Source organism: Megascapheus bottae, chromosome 10, assembly GCF_031878675.1.
Source record: "Megascapheus bottae isolate mThoBot1 chromosome 10, mThoBot2.hap1, whole genome shotgun sequence".
In the NCBI taxonomy this organism is placed as follows: Eukaryota; Metazoa; Chordata; class Mammalia; order Rodentia; family Geomyidae; genus Megascapheus; species Megascapheus bottae.
In genome coordinates, this window is record NC_143518.1 from 19,119,686 (window position 1) to 19,139,045 (window position 19,360).

A 19,360-nucleotide genomic window follows, 5' to 3' on the forward strand; every position below is an offset into this window, starting at 1 on the left:
CATTCCATAGTGAGCTTGAGTCCAGCTTGCACTATCTAGAAAGAGCCTGTCTTAGAATGACAACAAAAACAACAAACAAACAAACAACAAGCAATGGATGACTCCAAGAGGCCAGGAGCCTTGTTTGTCAAGACTGTGTAGAGAATGGGATTCTGGAAAGCTTTCTTAGTGGGAAGGATTTGAATGGGGCCAGACTTCTGGGATGTCTTCTGCCAGCTGGGAACATATGACCCCAGGGCCTGTGAGAAGTAAGACTTATAAGTCATTTCCCAGCTGTGAAGACAAAAGAACTCAAGTTCTTTGCAGCTAGAGATACTGGAGCAAATAAGATCAGCATAATGAGGCAGCTGCTGTGCCATTGTTGCCCCTGACAGACAGTGTCGCTAAAGTTGGAGCTACAAAAGCCAGCCAATGGGCAGAAAGGGTGCTCTAGAGGAAATGGAGTCATGAAAGGGTCTGGGAAGTGTTTGTGACCATCAATGATGAGCTCAGACATCCTGTGGCACATGCAGGAGCTGGAACAAAGCAGAGACTCTCAGAGAAAGGGGCTCAGTCTCCCAGTGACCTTTCCTGCAGGTTATTCTGGGCAGAGGTCTGTTTAAGTGCCTCCTCATATGCATCTTATCGCAGGCCACCTCTCCTGCTGCTCCACTACTGTAGACTGGGCAGAAAACCCCACCCAATCGGAGCATTCTATTGTCCTGCTCAAGTAATCTTGCTTCTGTCACCCTAAAGAAAGCATCATGGCCTCATACACTCAAAGGGCTCCAGATTCCATGGATTCATATGTGGTTAAGGGCATGGACCTGAAGCAAAAGACAGGGCATTGACATAGATTAATATGTATCTATGACATATAAACCCTCAGCTTAGTTTCAATTATGTTCTAAAACCTAAGTGCCAGTGATTGCATATAGAGATTCCCTTCTTGAATACTTGTTTGTTAAACATGACATTTGAAATATGATGTAAAATCAATGTTAATAAATTCTTTAATAAAAAAAGGAAAAAGTCAGGGCATTGTGTAGGTGTTTCCATATGCTGTACCTCAGGTCCTCTGAGGTCTGATGATGTGACTTTGTTGATGACTAGACATGCAAGGAATAACTAAGTGAACAAATCTCTATGGAATCAATCTGCAGCTAGATTATACTTACTGGGGCCTCTGCCTGCTCAACAAATCATGTCCAAGGGATGCCATGGTAGGCTCCCATGGTTCTACTCATAGGTCAAAGGTTAGGGGCAAGACCCTACCCTTTCAGATTCACGTCAATTCCAATAGAAATCTCAGCAGACACCTACGGTAAGGCATAGGATAGACAACAGGCTATAGGCTAAGTATCTACATCACCTCCAGGAGAGAGTGGTCTCCTAGCAACCTACCTCCCCAAACTATCTAGACCCAGGTCAGATGGTCTGGGGATTAAGGGAGGATCAAGAAAGAAAAGATGCTCCAGGTTGTGCAAGATAGGGGAGAAACTTTCCTGGGTGATGAAAAGGGCACCTGCACTTTGTCTTTTCTGATCCATGTGTATGTGTATATGTGGATGGGGAGGGGGGAGGGGCTGGTTCTGGGGCTTAAACTTAGGGTTTTTCCCCTAAGTTTTTGTCCTTAAGCTTTTCTCCACACCTCCACCTCCAGCTCTTTTAATGGTTATTTGGAGACAAACGTCTCCCAGACTTTCCTACCCCAGGCTGACTTAGAACCTCTATCCTCAGTTCTCAGCTTCCTGAGAAGCTAGGATTACAGGGGTGAGCTGCCTGAGCCAGCTTTCTAATAACTATTTTTTTTCATTATTTTTTTTCATTTTATAAACCGCTTGTTTGCATATAAACCTCTTGTATCCTAGAGATACTTTCATTTAGACTTATCCGATATGACCTTATGTATCTAAGTTTTGTAGTATTGTAATCCTCTGCTAGGAGACTCCTAGATGTGTACTAATTATTACAAATGAGGGAATCCATTGATCCTATGTTTCATGGGTCTGGCTTACTTCACTTACTATAATTTTTTCTAAGTTTTTCCATTTCCTTACAAATGGGACAATGTCATTCTTTCTGATGGCAGTATAGAATTCCAGTGTGTATAAGTACCATGTCTTCTTGATCCAATCATCTTCTAATAATTATTTTTAAGTTTATTTTTAATCAACACAAGGCATACAATTATGGGGTACAGTGTGATAATCTGATATATGCATACAATATATAATGATAAAATTGAGGGGATTGGTATTTCTACCTCCTTAAAGGAATTAGTGCTTTAAAAACTGTTTAAAAAAAGAAAAAAGAAATGGAGCCTTCTTGGAATCTGGAGTTTTTTGTTTGATTTTGGTTTTGGGGTGTGTGTGTCTGTGTGTGTGTGTTGTTTTCCCAGTCTGAGGCTTGAACATGAGGCTCAACTCCTCATGCTTTCTCTCTGTTCATATGCTCATGACTGGCACTCAATCACTTGAGCCACATATTTACTTTGAAGATGGAGTTTCTCAGATTTTTTTTTTTTGCCACAAATGGCTTTGAACCATAGCCCTTCATTCTCAGCCTCCTGAGTAGCTCACAGTAGCTGTGAGCCATGAGCACTGTATTACCTACAATTTTTATTCCTAACTCAGTTTATCTGCTCACCCTGCTTTGTATCCTTGAAGTGAGCCTTCCTTTTACTTTAAAATGACTGTTTTATAATTTTATTTTATTTTTTAGGGATGACAAAGCCAACAAACAGATCAAGAGATGACTACCCCTTAGTCAGGTGCCGGTAGCTACACAGTTGGCTGAGATCTGAGGATCCCAGATGGAAGCCAGTCTGGGGCAGGAAAATCTGTGAGAGTCTTATCTTCAATTAACCACCAAGGTGCTGGAAGAGGAGCTGTGACTCAAGTGGTAGAGCAGAAGAAGAGGAAGGAGCCTCCCTGCCAGAGGAGGAAGAGGAAGAGGAGGAGGAGGGGGAGGAGGAGAGGGAGGAGGAGGAGGAGGAGGAAGCAGCAGCTGAGGGACAGTGCCTAGACTTGAGTTCAAGTCCCAGTACATACACAAAGAAAAAAAAATCAAAGACATTATCCCTATAGATACACACACACACACACACACACACACACACACACACACACACACACACACACACACACACTCTTCCATAGATCCATATCCATAGATCCCATGAGGAAAGGCAGGCCATGCTTAGGGAGCCCACAGAGAAACACCACAGTGAGCTGGGAGGCAGAAGGCCAGGTGCTGGCTGAGGTTAAGCTACCCTTTCCGGCTGTCCTTGTTCTCTATGTAGCCCTGAGGAGATTAGGACAGGGGCTTAGGGACAGTCACTATAAGAGCCTAACAGAAGGTGCCTGGGGGTAGAGTGAGTGTGTTTGGGTTACTTTGCATTTGAAAGGCTTTTTATAAGTCTGGGGAGGCTGGGGAGGGAGATAGGAGTAGCTGTATGAATTAGGAAAGGCTTAACATCAAAGCAAGGAGAGGCATACAATTTACAAATGTGGTTAATTCATCATCTTCTCTGTGGTCAGCCCAAGGTCTCGAATTCTGAGATAACTCACTGGGCCATTCCAGCAGGTCTCCAATGGGAGGAAACCATCCCATTGGGTGGATTTGTTGTCTGTTAAATAGCTGCTTGTCTTATTTCTATCCTTGTCTTATTTCTACCAACACCGAAGCTTCTTGGAGGTGAGGATTGTGTTATATTTCTCTAGGTCCTTCAGAACATGTGCACAGGCTCAAATATACTAAGCTTGCAAGTTTGGCCATGGGGATAACATCTTTGAATTTTTGTCTTTGTGTGGGTCTTGGGGCTTAAACTCAGGGCCATCGATGAGCTTATTGCTTAAGGGTAGCATTCTACCACTTGAGCCATAGCTCCACTTCTGGCTTTTTGGGTAGTGTATTGTGCATAAGAGTCTCATGAACTTCCCTCACCCCTGTTGGCTTTGAATCATGATCCTTAGATCTCAGTCTTCTCACTTGCTAGGATTGTAGGTATGAGCCACCAAGCACCCAGCCTAATTTCTTTTTTCTTTTGTGGCATAAACACATAACAGATTGTCTTCAGTCATAAATGAAACTCAAATTGTGTCATTTGCAAGAAAAATGATGGAACTAGAAATCATTATGTTAAGAAAAATAAACCAGACTGAGAGAGACAAATATTGTATGTTTTCTCTCATATGCAGAATCTAGACCTCCAAGAAAAAGGAATGGCTGACATATAGGGATGATTTGGGGCCTAGAATCAATACAGGGGAGGGAGGATGAATACTCAGGAGGCTGAAATCTGAGGATCCTAGGTTCAAAGCCCAAAGTCTGTGAGACTCTTATTTCTAAACACACACACACACACACACATACACACACACACGCACGCACGCACGCACGCACACAAAGGAGAGTCAGAAATAAAGATATGGCTCAAGTAGTAGAGTGCTAGCCTAAAGCAAAAAAAGTTCAGGGACAGCCCAGACCTGGGTGCTGTTCCTGGGTTTAAGCCTGAAGACTGGCATGAAAAGAAGAGGATAGGAAAAACAGAACAAAACAACAACACGATAGGCATGTATGGAAATACCACAGTGAACCCCTTTTTGTATGATTAATGTATGCCAATAAAAATATTTTAAATACTTTTCCTTAAAGCTAGGTGTGCTGGCATGCACCTGTTATCCCGGCCGTCAGGTGGCTGAGGCAGGATGATCACAAGTTTAGGGTGGGTTTATATAGTAAAACCTTACATCAAAAAAAAAAAGAAAAGAAAAGAAGGAAGGAAGAAAAGAAAAGAAAAAATTTTCTTAATCCATAAGCAGAAATAATTTTGCCTAAAGGACCCTCCCCCCAACTCGATTGCCTCCTTACTATCCAGGGAAGAGCCATTTCTACCACGTAGAAATTTCCACACAGCCTATGTGAAATGCAGACACTAGGAAGATACAGGCAGCTCCAGCTGCGAGCACAACTGCTCAGAGGCAATTTCTAATTGCAGCAGAAAAGGGAAAATTGAATAAGTGTGATGCCCTGACCACAGTGTTTCCTCCATTAACTCCCTGCAGGGGAGAGCAGGTTACATGTGTCTACGAGGCTCTCTGAGTAGCTAAGAGGCTGATGGGACGTGTTTGTCTCATAAATTTTTATTAATGGGCAAATTGTTTATGGGAGTCTGTCCTCAGCTGGTCAGACTAGCACCAGTTATGAGGAAAGTTTTACTTGAGTCAAAATGCCCTAGAATAAATAAACTGGGAGACCTTATGGATTCTCAGGGATTGGGGTCAGAATGCTACTACCAGCCTTGGGCATGGAATCCAGGAAGAGCCCATAGGAACTGGGATGAGATGTCACAGCAAATCTAGTAGTCTCTTCTCTGGGGTAGCAGAAATGGGCAAAAGTACACTAGCTGTTGGGAGACCTTACAAGAAATTTCAGGACCCTAGCCTCTGCTTTGTCAATAGGCTAGTTCCTTGATAATGCCCAGAAATGCCTTTGTCAATCAAGGTATAGAAGTGGGAATAGAGTGAGGGGAAGAAGAGGTGTTTGGTTTATTTGGGAACTTGTCAGATATGTTGGATCCCAGGCAAGGCTGAGGCTAGAGTAAAGCAAGCAGGTGCTTCCTCTAGTGCAAACGCCAGGTATTCCCTAAACACTCAGTCATCAAGATAACCAATATCTTCAAATGTCAGTATTACCCCAAAGAAACTTATGATGGACATAAAGGGAGTTAGACCATCCTCATTACAACAAATTGCTGTGTTTCTCACTCAGCTTAGAAAGCTCACCGGTTCCTGGAAGCCCTGCTTTCGTGAGGGAAAGAAAGTCCAACTGTAGCAAGGATGGGGATAAGAAGTGGTGGACATTGCATGTGACAGATCACATGTGGCTCATCCCAAAGCTTATAGCCTGGAGCTCCTGCTCAAACACTTCTTCCTGTAATGCCCATAATGAAGAGCCAGGGCGGTATATGCATCAAGCAATCAGCACAAAGCCTCAGGAAGGAGACAAGGACAGAACCTTGCTTATACTATTAAAACTGCTGTCAGCCTTCTGAGTAGCTAGGATTCCAGGCATGAGCCATTGGCGCCTGTCTTTAGAAAGATTGTTTTTTTGATATGAGACTTTTCACTCAGCCTCAAAATAAGTGAAAGAAACAAGCGAAGTGATAGTACTCTTTTGAAAAGCAAATGTGCTCTACTTATTAAAATAGTTAAAATCCCCAAACTCAGCAACACCAAGTGTTGGTGAAGATATGGAGTGATGGAAACTCACTGGCCTCTGTTGGGAATGTAGACTATTTCAGCCACTATGGAAAGACAGCTTGGTAGTTTGCTTACAAAGGCACATTCTCTTACCGTATGATCTGGCAGTCACACCCTTAGATATTTGCCCAACAGAGTTGAAAACATATTGCTCTAAAACACCTTTGCATGAACATTATATCATCTTTCTTCATATAAAACAAAAGCTGTAAGCAGCTGAGCTGATTTTTGGTGGGTGGTTAAACAAACATATATCAAGACAGTGGGATGCTATTGATCAAAAGAACTGAGCGATGAAGCCACAAAAAGCTTTGGGAGAACCTTAAATGCACATTGCCTCCTGAAAGAAACCTCTGAAGAGAGGCTTCTCTCTTCACTATATAATTCCCAACTACATTAACATTTTGGAAAAGGCACATCTCCAGGGACAATAGAAAGATCCAGAGTTGACAGAAGCTGGGGTGAGGAGGAGAGATGACTAGTTGGAGCACAACATACTTTCGGGCAGTGAAATACTCTGTAAAATATTTAATTGCGGATCCATGTCCCTATGTATTTGTCAAAACCCATGCAACTCTAGCACAACATGAATCTTCGAGTCAACCATGAATAACAGTCAATCATAATATGTTGATATTAATACATCAAGTGTAACAAATGTGATACACAAGTACATTATATTAATATAATAAGTAACCTGCATGGAAGGCAGGTAAAAAGAAGCTTAAGTATGTGAAATTTTATGTACCAGCTACTCCACTGTGTTCCATAAATTTAAAACTGTGCTAAAATTAAAAGGTTTTTTTCCGCCAGATGCCAGTAGCTCTTGCCTATAATTCTAGCTACTCAGGAAGCTGAGATCTGAGAATTCAAGCTAAGGTTCAAAGTCAGCAAGAGCAGAAAAGTCTTTGAGACTTTTATATCCAATTAGCCAGCAAAAATCCAGAAGTGGAAGGATAGCTCAAATGGCAGAGGGAAAAGCCAAGTAAAAGCATGAGATCTTGAGTCCAAGCACACACAAAAAATGTCTGTTCATTTTCGTAAAAGATTTCACATTAAAAGAATAAAAAGAAGGGAATTCAGTGAGAGTTGTTACTGGCGTTTTTGTTTTGTTTTCTGCCAGTATCGAAGCTTGAACTCAGGACTTGGGCACTCTCCCTTAGCTTTTTTGCTCAAAGCCAGCACTATACCACTTGAGTAACAGATCTTCTGGCTTTTTGCTGGTTAGTTAGACCTAAGAGTCTCATAGTCTTGATCCTGCGTAGGCTGGCTTTGAACTGCAATCCTTAGATCTCAACCTACTGAGTAAGCTAAGATACTAGTCTGAGCCACCAGCACCCAGCATAAGTTTTATGTGTAGAGAGAGCCAAGAAGACTTGGGCTTGCTGCCTTCAAAAAGAACTTTACAATAATGGGAGAAAAGGAGGGAAGGGTAACACTGTTCAAAAAGAAATGTACTCATTACCTTATGTAACTGTACATTACCTTTACAATAAAATTTTTAAAATAAAAATTGAAAAAAAAAAAAGCTCTGTTCCATATCCTCAGGAGTTCTAGCTCAGGCCCTGTTGGGATTTGTGCAATGAGTTACCTTGAGTATAAAACAGGACTAGAAACTGGGTGCAGTGGCTCATGCTTGTAATCCTAGATAATCAGGAGGCTGAGATTTGAGGATCAAGGTTCAAAGCCAGCCTGGGTACTAAAGAACATGAGACTCTTATCTCCAATTAACCACCAGAAAATGGGAAGTGAGGCTGAGGCTCAAGGGGTAGGACAGAAGCCTTGAGCTGAAGAGCTCAGGGACAGTGCCCAGGCCCAGAGTTCAAGCCCCATGACCAACGAGAGAGAGAGAGAGAGAGAGAGAGAGAGAGAGAGAGAGAGAGAGAGAGAGAGAGGGAGGGAGGGAGGGAGGGAGGGAGGGAGAGAGAGAGAGAGAGAGAGAGAGAGAGAGAGAGAGAGAGAGAGATTTCATGTGACTAAAATTTTCTCTACCAAGTCTAATGGTAGTAGATCTGCAGGGCTGATGTTAATTCTCTGTAATTATGTATGGGGCCTTTAAAATTTGTTTTGGTGGCTTTTGTCTTGTAAATAATCACATGAGGCAATCAGCACATCTTTCATACCATAAGGAGAATTGGTTTAAAAGACACACAACTGTTGCTCTACAAGTGACAATAAGAACTAATTAAGACACTTAATGAAGTGTTTGTTTAAAACCTCTCTAGCTACCTGCAACTCCAACAAGAGACAAGTATTGTGTGTGTGTGTGTGTGTCTGTCTGTCTGTCTGTGAACACTTGTGTTGGGGCTTGAAATCATATGCTCAAGGCTAGCTCAAGGCTTCTGCTTGAACCACAACTCCACTTCCAGATTTTTTTAGTTCCTAATCAGAGAACCTCAATCCTTAGATTTCAGCCTCCCGAGTACCTAATACTGCAGGTGTGAGCCGCCAGCACGCAGCTCACAGAAACCTTGAAACAGGATTCCCTGGAGTTCTAAATCCTTTTGCTGAAATCTGTTTCTATAATCCTTTGAACTACTAACATGTGCTTTGAATGCTGACACTTTCTATACAAATGGCAAGAGATAAACCTTAGCGCTGTGAAGCTAAACATACTGATTTAAATTATTGCCTTCAATCCATACCTTTCTTCTTTGTGATGTGTGGTTTTCCTCTCTTCATTAGAAAGAGCCAGGGATTATCTGCACAAGACTGGCAGGTTTATCGTGATTGGTGGAATTGTCTCCCCTGTCCACGACTCCTACGGGAAACAGGTGGGTCCTGCCTTCTGGCTCCTCTTCCTTCCCCCTCCCACCTCCAAAATGGCTCCTTTGGATAGAGCTCCTCCATTATGAGGTAGATGAGAGTACAGCATCAGGGCCAGCCAGTGCTCATTAGGAGGGGAACAGGCATGGCTGCCCTTAAGATGACTCGGCCAAACTGGTAATGGATGATGATGCAGTTGGGCAAATCTTTTCAGCAATTTTAAGATAATGTCTCACAATTTGATTTTGAAATCCTTTCCCTGTCCTCATTCCCTGTCACGTGTTCCAGAAGATACAGATGCTGCTTCCATCCTTCCTCCCCCCTCCCACAGATATAGCCTGGCTCTGGGGAAGTCACCCCCACCAGCCAGACTGAGCCGGAAGACCAGCTAAGTGTCAGGCCTAGGCAGGGCATGCCTACATGGTGGCTCCTCTGTTGACTCTGCTGGTGGGATACTGGTCACGCCCACTTCCCTTTCCCCTACACCTACAGATGGACAGGTAAAAAGGAGCACACCCCACACCCCCTCTCACAGCTCTTCAATGATGGTTGGCTTGAGTGCGGTTCAGGGGCACTGTGGGGAACAGAGGCCATCGCTTAATGGTTGTTCTGTTACTTTCCAGGGCCTTGTGTCCAGTCGACACCGTCTCATCATGTGCCAGCTGGCCGTCCAGAATTCCGACTGGATCAGGTAGGGCTGGCCTGATGATGCCAGAGGCAGGTGGCCCTGGCTCACTGGGGTGAGAAGAGAGTGCCTGCAATTATTTGGATGCTGGGAAGTGGAAAATGGGAAGAAAGAGGAGGAAAGTAGAGACAGACAGACACAGAGAGAAATTAGCCCTGTACAGACAATAATCAGAGAGACCCTCAAGAGGGACCACCTGATGATTATTTGTTATTGAAACCAAGCTGTGGGGCTCATGAAATACAGAAGAAACTTGGAGGATTTAGTCTGTGTTAAAAACCTCTGGGCCCTAGAGTGATTTTCAGAGACCTAGCTTTCACAAAGACTCGCTTCTATTCTGGGAAAGTTCTGTATTCATGGAGATGACCTACTCCTAAACTCTAGCTCCCCAGCATCCCACTCTGATTCCTGGCAGAGGGTGTGGGACTTAGGACCACTGCCCCTGGGAGTCCCATCCAGACAGCCTTGTCACTCTGCTTTTCCTCTCACACCAGACAGGCTACAAAGATGGCAGTGTCGTCCCCTCCCTGCCCCCTCCCGCATTCTCCCTCTAAACTTGCGTTGTAATTAATGCAAGTATTCACTAATTATGCTCTCTCCAGATCCTACCGTTATAATTTGCATGAGAAGATGATGTTTTCAAAAAACAATGGTACATCATTTTCACTATAAAAAAAATAAGCAGCACCTCTGGGGAGCTTCGTGGCATTGGAAGGGAGGGAAGGGATGGGGGCTGATCTCAGGATGATGGACACAGGAGGCAACGAGAGTGACAAGGGAAGTGACAATGACCCCTGTCAGTTGTGCACGGAGATCCGTTTGAAGCATATGCCTTCTACAGACATTGTCTTCCACGTAACACACACTAGCTAGAGATGCAGTTGTTTTTCTCAGGCGAGAAACAGACCCAGAGAAGTCAAGGGACCCCAGCAACACACATCTCTGGTCAAGGCAGGATTGACAAGAAGATGTCTTAAAATGGGCACCATTGGCTCACACCTGTAACCCTAGTTACTCAAGAGGCTGAGAGCTGAGGATCACAGTTCAAAGACAGTTCTGGCAGCAAAGTCTGTGAAACTCTTATCTCCAATTAGCCACCAAAAAGCAGCAAGTGGAGCTGAGGCTCAAGTGGTAGAGCACTAGCCTTGTGCACAAAAGCTCAGGGACAGCATCTAGGCCTTGAGTTCAAGCCCCAGAACTAGAACACACATACATACACACACGACCTCTTAGTATTATAACTCTTTCTTCCTGGGTAAAATGGTATGTAGTGGGGAAGGTATTAGACAGCAGGCTGTTCCTGCTTGGATATGCTTAGATGAATCTGAAGTAATTCCCTTCTTCATTCAGTACTTACTTACTAGGTGTTTACGGCCTGCCTCATGCTGTTGTTGGCTCTTGGGAGATGGGAACAGAGATCTCTAGGGAGTCTGCAACTAGGTGCGGAGATAGGAGCTGGCTGCCAGGGCCTGTCCCTGGGCGCCTCTATTGCCAGGTCACATGTTTGAAGTTAGTGAGATTTCATCTTTAGAAATCTCAAGTGTATGTACATGGCTAGGGATGGGCAGTTAATGTTTAACTGCTAAGAAAATATTTGAGAAATATCCTAATTTAGTGGCTTATTAAGTTGGCGATGAAGCTGAGTAATGCAACAGTTTGAGATCCGTGCCTTCTCCCCAGCCTTGCGTACAACAGGCATTGGCCAGTCTGTGGCTGTGTGCCCATGGACTGACCATCACACCTAATCCCCTCTGGCCACAAGGTTCCACTGCACAAGGAGGCAGACAGAACTGCTTCTCCAGGACTTGTGGCCTGGCCACTTGGTGAGAGCCTGGCTCACTTAAATTTTTATCCCAGCTTGTAGGGTCCAGAGGAGAATTCTCCTTTCTAGGTAAGAAGAAGAGCAAGGTACTCTACTAAAGCACTGGACCTATAAGCTTACTGTGCCCTTTTAACTGAACCATAAGATAGTTACTACGATTAGCCCTATTTTACAGATGGGAAAGGAGAGGCATGGAGAGACCATCTAACATTCCCAAAGCCACACAGCACCAAGGCTGAGACTCAACCAGGCATCTTTCTCTTAGGTCTGAGGCAGACTCCTCGCAGCATACAAAGGAGCAAACAGAGGCTCAAAAAATTGTGTCAGCCCCAAGCTTTATCTGATTTGAGATCTACCTTCATTGCATAACCAGGTCAAGGTAGGACAAGAGTTTGCCAATAGAACCCACCTTTCTCCTATGCCGGCAGGGTGGATCCATGGGAATGCTACCAGGACACCTGGCAGACAACCTGCAGCGTGCTGGAACACCACCGGGACCTCATGAAGGTGAGCTGGGCCATGCCCAAGGGTGGACGCACCTGCAGGATACCAGGGAAGGGCTGGGCCCACACCAGCCAGGCACGACAGGGACAGCGTCCTCCTTCCCTACCAGCCTGGCACTCGGGGTGGCAGTGAATTGGGAACCTCAAGCAGTCCTAGTGCCTGCTTTTCTATCTCCCAACTTCCTCCTACTGAGCTGGAATCTGAGATTGCTGCTGCTGGATGTACTTGGGTAGCTTCCATCAGCCCAAGAAATAAGTTCCAATGGGAGGAAGGAAGCTACATCCAGGTACAGGATTCCAGAAAGTGAGGAGAGGAAGGTTCTGGGTGAAGAAAAGCAGAAGAGACATGCATTTGGGGGTGGTACAAGTTGCTAGGCCTTCTGCTCCTTCTGCCTGCGGCCCATAGATTCCCTTTACCTCCAGCTTGGGATGCTGAAAAGGGGGCACTGTGCCCTTGTTGGCATTGCTTCCTTGTCTCCCATCCATCACCTTCAAGATGGTAGACCTTGAAGAAGCCAGGGACCTTTCGATCCTCAATGGATTGAAGCCTGTTCCTCTGTTTTGGTGACGTCCACTGGCTGATTTCCCACTCACCCTGGACAAGGGAGCTACTCTGGCTCAGTGGTGGGAAATGCTACCTTATGAGTGCCACGTTTTCTGGGGTCCAGGAGAAAGCAGCAGGCCCGATAATGTAGAATAATAGATAATGCACATCAAATGTCCATTCCTTGGCTTGAGCATGGACATCCACATCAGAATCAGGCTAAACAGGGCTCAGAACCCAGCAACCCACTTGCTTCAACACAAATACATTCTGCTGTACCTGGCATCTGGCTCTAGCGGCTGTGTTTTAGACATCCCTGGTGTGCAGAGGCCACAGGTGGTAACAATGCCGTGTATAGGTCTGACCTTTCCCAAGTTGCAGAGCCCTTTTGCAGACATGATCTCCCTGGAGTCCTGAGAGCACAGGGAGGGCAGAGAGTAACCACAGGCAGAAGGTTACGACATCTGCGCCCCTTACAGAGTTCCAAGCATCTGTCAAGTGCTCCATGGGCACTTTGCATAGGCTTGTTCGTGCAATTCTACCACAGTGAAAATGACAAGTATATTGTTAGACTCCTGAGTCAAGGCCCAGGAGAGATTTGGTAACTCTGTAAGATCATATAGCTAGAAGGAGGAAGGGCCCAAATTTGGGTCCACATTTGTGTGACGTCACATCTCAGACTTGTACCACTGAGAAACACTGTACCCTGCCAGCTGAGTGAGGAGTGGTATAGCTCGGTCTAGGAACAGCCCCCGCCCCATTCCCTGAGCTATCCCTCAGTGCTAAGCTTCCTCTCTTTGATGGACAAGTAGATGTCCTTGTGGAGATAAACTGTGAAGTGTTTTTCCTAGTCACTTAGCAAATGAAACCCACTCAACACTTCTCCCCAGAGAGTGACTGGCTGCATCCTCTCCAATGTCAACACACCTTCCATGACACCTGTGATTGGACAGCCACAACATGAGAACCCCCAGCCCATTTATCAAAACAGCAACGTGCCCTCCAAGCCCACTGCAGGTAAGGAATGTGGGTGGAGTGGTTCTCAATCTTTAGAATTGCTTGGAGGGCTTGTTAAAATACTAAGGACTGGGACCCTCTCCTGGGTTTGATTCAGTAGGTCAGGGAAGGGGAGAGACAGTTGCATTTTAATAAGGCCATAGGGCCACTACCTGTCCTAGGACTGTACTTTGCAAACCTTTAATTTAGAGTATCATTAGTTGCAAGCACACACAAAGAAAGGCATGCAGACAGAGACAGAGAGAGGTATAGGCATACATGTTTCATGTGTAATTGTTTCTTATCAAGTGAGAATGAAATGTACAAAAGGAATACCTTTTCTCTACCCCTTCCAGGAAGCTTGAAGGACATGCTCCAGGCCATACTGTAAGGAAGTGACAGGGCCATGAGTCTCACTGCATCGTTTCATTCTTAGCCCCCACTGTAGCAACAGAGAACTGAGGGTACAAGAGTTACCCAAACCCGAGTGCTGTGTACAAGAGTTACTCAACCCCAAGTGCTGTGTGCCTGGAGAAACTGAGTTCAGGGTTTATGTGTGCTCTCATTGAATGCAGTAATCCTTTGATATAGACTCTATCTTTCCCTTGACATGCTGTGTACCTGAGACACCCAGTTCAAAAGTGGGACAGTCAGAATTCGTGTTCAGGACCATTAGCGTCCAAAATGCACACTTAACTTGTGCTTCTAGGTCAGATCCAAGAGATAGATGTTGCTATTTTTCAAGCGTAAGAATCAAATTATTTCATACTACTTGTCTTTTATAGGCAGGTTAATTCACAAAGCAGAGTCAAAACTTCATCGTTTGTATCTAGCTAGAAGAAAAAAAGATTTCTGGATTAGAGTCCAGAGATATTGAAAACCAGATCCCTATTAGCCAAGCAGGAAGTCTGATGATTGTGAAGCCCATCTGCAAGGGAAGACACTCCTCAGCTCAGCAGAAATAACTTCAGTGTGCATTTTGCCACAGGCTGAATCTCCCTGGATGAAGCTGGTACTATGAAGTGGCTTGAAATGGCTAACAATAGACTTAGGAGACGTGAGGAATACTCATTGGATATATTATATACTATTTAAGCTTCTATGACTAACATTATATAACTGATATGCTGTCTATTGCTATGATAAACTACCTGAGAGAAGAGAATCAACTTAAAAAGAGAAAACACTTGCCTTAGCAAGTGGCAGAACAGTACATCATAGTGTGGGAGTGAGGAGAGATAGAGGAGGCTACTTGCCTCATTATGGCCAGGAAGTATTAAAAGAGGAAGAGGAAGGGCGGGGCCAGGGGGTACACCCAATGACTTAACTTCCTCCCATCAGTCTCCACCACCTAAAAGTTCCACCACTTCCCATCATGTGGATATTGAGTTTTCCACATACGGCTTTTGGGGAACATTTAAGATCTGAACATGAGCCAGGTGCTGGTGGTTCATGCCTGTAATTCTTAGCTACTTAGGAGGCTGAGATCTGAGGATCACAGTTTGGAGTCAGCTCAGGCAGGAAAAGTCTGTGAAACTCTTAACTTTAATAAACTACTCAGAAAACGTTGGGAGTGCTGTGGCTCAAGCAGTAGAGTGCTAGCTTTGAGCATAAAGAAGATCAGGCACAGCACCAAGGTCTGAGTTCAAGCCCTAAGACACACACACACACACACACACACACACACACCCACACACACACACACAGATTCGAACATGATATAAAACAGGAAAAAAGCAAAAGCATCAGCTATATATGGCCTTTAAATAATAGAATTCGATCCAACATTTACTATATGGACATACTCACATAATACAAATTTTTCACATACCAATATGTTAAGAGTGAACAATGGGAGGATGGGTGTTTTTATTTCCTCTTTATGTATTTTCCTCTTCTCTAATTTCCAACTTTTCAACCATGTTGTAAACATGACCAGAAAAATGGTCATGCTTGCAAGTTGATGGCTCACACTGCTTGCACCTTGGACTGTGGAGAAGAATTTTTGCTGTTACACTTCTGTTCTTTCTCTCTACCCTCCTTCTGCCTTCTACTCCCCAGCCTTCTCCCTTCACTGTACCCCTGTTGTTTCCAGTGACCCCAGTGATAGGCTAACCCGACTGTAAGTTGTGAGTGGTTCTCTCCCTCTGTCCCTGTATGTCTTGCTCTCTCCCATAGCCAAGATCTTGGGGAAAGTAGGAGAAAGCCTCAGCCGGATCTGCTGTGTCCGCCCACCAGTGGAACGCTTCACCTTTGTAGGTAAGGAAGCACCACTTCCGTTCCTACTCCCATCTTCCTCCTCCTGTTCCTTCATCAGCAAATACGCTCAAGTACATGTGTTATGGCCCTTCTATAGTTTATACAGTGAATGAACCTACAAGGCAACAAAGTTAGGAATCAGGGCCCTTGGGAGGTTCTTCTCATGAGGGTAGAGCCTCACAAATGAGCTCAGAAAATAGTTCTCATAAAAGATGCTCCACCAAGAGAGCAAAAATGAGAAGGTGCCATCTGTAAACCAAGAATCAAACCCTCGCCAGATGCCAAATCTTCTGAGTCCTCAACCTTGGTTTTCCAATAGTTGGATCTGGGAGAAATAACTTTCCGTTGTTCATAAACCACCTGATCGATGGTATTTTGTTATAGTGTCTCTGATGGACTAAGAGAACCTATTATAGAATGAGCACTACTAGAGGGGTAGGAGAAAGAGACCAGAGGTCCAGTGCCAGTAGCTCCCACATGGAATCATAGCTTCTCAGGAGGCTGAGATCTGAGGAACATAGTTTGAAGCCTGCTTAGGTAGGAAAGTCTATGAGACTCATATCTCCAAGTAAGCTGAATATAGAGATATGGTTCACATGGTATAGTGCTGGCCTTGAGTGAAAAAGCTAAGGGACACTGTCTACTCACTGAGCTCTGATGAGAACACAGAGGGTATGGCCAAGCAGATCTGGAGCTACCTGGGAGAACTTTCATGGTCATGGCCTATTCCAGGCTCTGCTTATTCCTCATCCTCTATCTCCCTAGAATGTGTCTACACACCCAAAGCGTTCCTGTGGGACTTAGAACCTTTTCTAGGTCAATCCATCTCCAGGAGTGTCTGTCTTGCCAAATACATGTGCTTTTGTCTTTACTCCCTCAGGTTTTGAGTATGCATTTCACATAATGGACTCTTTCTCCTGCAGACCCCAAATTTAACTTTACAGAAGACCTGAACAAAGGTCTAGACCTTATTCCTGGGGACTGACTCCTGCCATTTCCGAGATTTCCCAGGGATGATTTCCCAGGGATGGTTGAGAAGGCAGAGGGACAGGAGACAAGACAGCATCTTCTTGGGCTTGTGTGTGTGCACACTTGTGTGTGTGCACACTTGTGTACAGGGACTGCCTACACATGGGCATTGTCAGAGGCTCTGCCTTTCACATTCTCCTGTGAGCTCTGGCTATGTCCTGTCACTGAAAAAAAAACCCTCAATACTCCTAGTTTACTGGTTCTTTAAACCAGATATCCACTAAGAAGGGAGGTCAGCTTCCTGTGACTCTGGAAACTGTCCCTGTGAATGTTCAGGAAGCTTCCTTACAATGGAGGAAGAAACAGGGGGCATTCAACATGAATGTGTTTGTTCATCCTTGCTTTGCCAGTGAGGTGATCCCCAGTAACATAAAGTCCTGCCCAAGAATGGGAGGGAAGGCTTCCTGCCCATCTGGTGCTGCTCTGTGCTCTCCATTCACTCTCCTCAGATTTCACTGTGCAAGGATGCAAGGAGGCCCCCTTTCCCACTTCCCATCGCAGTTACTGGTACCAAGGGGACCCTCAGTTCACCAACACTAATGCATCCCTCCTTCCTCCACAGATGAGAACGCCAATCTGGGAACAGTGATGCGGTACGAGGAGATTGGTGAGTGGGACTGTGAAAGTGGGGCAAGCAGAAGCTTGAAAACCCCAGGTTGCCCAGGCTGTATGGACAACGGAGTCTGCTTGGATGACATTTATCATAAGCAAGCTAGGAAGGGATTCTTACTTAGTCCCTCTTTGATATATCTTAACTAGACTCAGGCTAGTTCCCAAGAGGTAGACTGGATCATTTGATAAGTTTCCTTTCAGAGCCTTCCTCCTTCCTCTAAAAGAATAACGATTGAGCCTCAGTGCCCATTGGAAAGACATTCCTTTGCCCATGGACACTACACACAAACAATTGAGAGAATGCACTTGCTTTCTGATCAGAAGATTTCAATACTGGAAGGTAGAGAAAGAGGCAGGGTTGTCTACTGGAAGATAGAGAAAGAAGAAGTCACCTCCATGGCCTACCTGAAGCTCAGGTCTAAGGCTATTGTGTCTCACTGGCTGTAGATGTGCTCCAGAACAGGCCAGAGTAGGTAGAGGGGGTGTTACACAGAGCTGTCAGGATGAGAAGTCGATTGAGACACAAACCAGCAAATTAAAAACACCCCAACATTTCAGAGTGAAGATGCTGACAGTGAAAGAAGATGCTTCCAAGTGAGAAGACACAAGGGCCAGAAGTTAGGGAAAGTTAGGTACTGGGTGACGAGATGGTCTGTGACAAGAGCAATGCTTGGATTTCTAAGACGAAGGGCAAGTTAGTATGAAGCAGACACTCTAACCCTTACACATTAAGCATCTCTCCTGGTCCTCCTATGTGTAAGGGCTGGCTACTGTGACCCTGAGAGACACAGGGATGGAGTACTACCTGTGTCTGCTTCCCCCAGGAGACCCAGCAAATCATTCCAAGGCACTTCTCTGGGTCTTGCTGAGCTATAGTGCAGGAGCATGCTTCACTTGACTCATATGAGTTTGCTAGACTCATAGATAAAGTTTTCAGAAACGTTGTGAACACGACCATTACTAAAACTTAAGTATGAACTTACACTTAAATTGCATGGAAACAAAAGTAATGAATAATCAAGCTCCTAGCTTCCTAGTTATTGTGCTATATTTTAATTTCCTTTATTCAAAGCTCGTTGCCATTTGAAGGTCATAGGCCTGGCTTCCTCGTTGTTCCCCAAAGCAATCACAGGCAAAGATGGGAGCAGAGGGGATAGCAGAGCTCAGATCTCTGTACCCCACCTCCCTGCTTTTCTATACCTGACCAGGAGCTATTACCTCCCTGACAGTTAAAATTGATTGACTGATTGGTTGATGTCAGTTTGGGGGCTTGAACAAGATCTGGGCTCTGTCCCTGAGCTTTTTCCCTCAAGGCTAGCACTTTACCACTTTGAATTACAATACCACTTCCCATTTTCTGATGGTTAATTGGAATCTCCTAGACTCCTGGCCTAACTGGCTTCAAACCTTGACCCTCAGATCTCAGCCTCATGAGTAGCTGGGATTATAGGTGTGAGCCACCAGCACCTCCCCAGTCTTAGGATTTTTTTTTTATTTAATTTAATTTTTTGTTGCTCCTGGGGCCTGACTCTGGGCCTGGGCGCCATCCCTGAGCTCTTCAGCTCAATGCTACCACCTTACCCCTTGAGCTACAGCACCACTTCTGGTTTTCTAGTAGGTAACTGGAGATAAGAGTCTCACGGTCATGCTGGTTTTGAACTGTGATCCCTAGATCTCAGCCTCCTGAAGAGCTAGTATTACAGGCGTGAGCCACCACGCCTGGCAGGATTTTAAATTGTACATTATGTGTACTTCACTTTCACTGGTCCAGAAAACTTGTAACCAGCTTACATCTGTGACTTGGTTTTCCTTCCCAGCCTGCAAGGCTTGTGAGAGGCATGGCAGCCCCACCCACAGAGCTCTCACTGCTGGGCGGGGGCTTGTTCATCTATGCAGTTC

The 19,360-nt window shown here is 44.9% G+C and overlaps 1 protein-coding gene across 4 annotated transcripts in view; it reads left to right on the plus strand.

Moving 5' to 3' along the window:
- The window catches only part of Nmnat2 (nicotinamide nucleotide adenylyltransferase 2), a 173,236-nt gene that overhangs the window by 131,743 nt on the left and 22,133 nt on the right, over positions 1-19,360 (plus strand). For all 4 annotated transcript variants that reach the window (XM_090340284.1, XM_090340283.1, XM_090340287.1 and 1 more), the window contains 6 exons: positions 8,931-9,019; positions 9,635-9,702; positions 11,947-12,025; positions 13,456-13,582; positions 15,740-15,820; positions 17,412-17,456. In XM_090340284.1, coding sequence (XP_090196410.1) covers positions 8,931-9,019; positions 9,635-9,702; positions 11,947-12,025; positions 13,456-13,582; positions 15,740-15,820; positions 17,412-17,456 — 489 coding nt within the window. The remainder of the gene's footprint in view (positions 1-8,930; positions 9,020-9,634; positions 9,703-11,946; positions 12,026-13,455; positions 13,583-15,739; positions 15,821-17,411; positions 17,457-19,360) is intronic.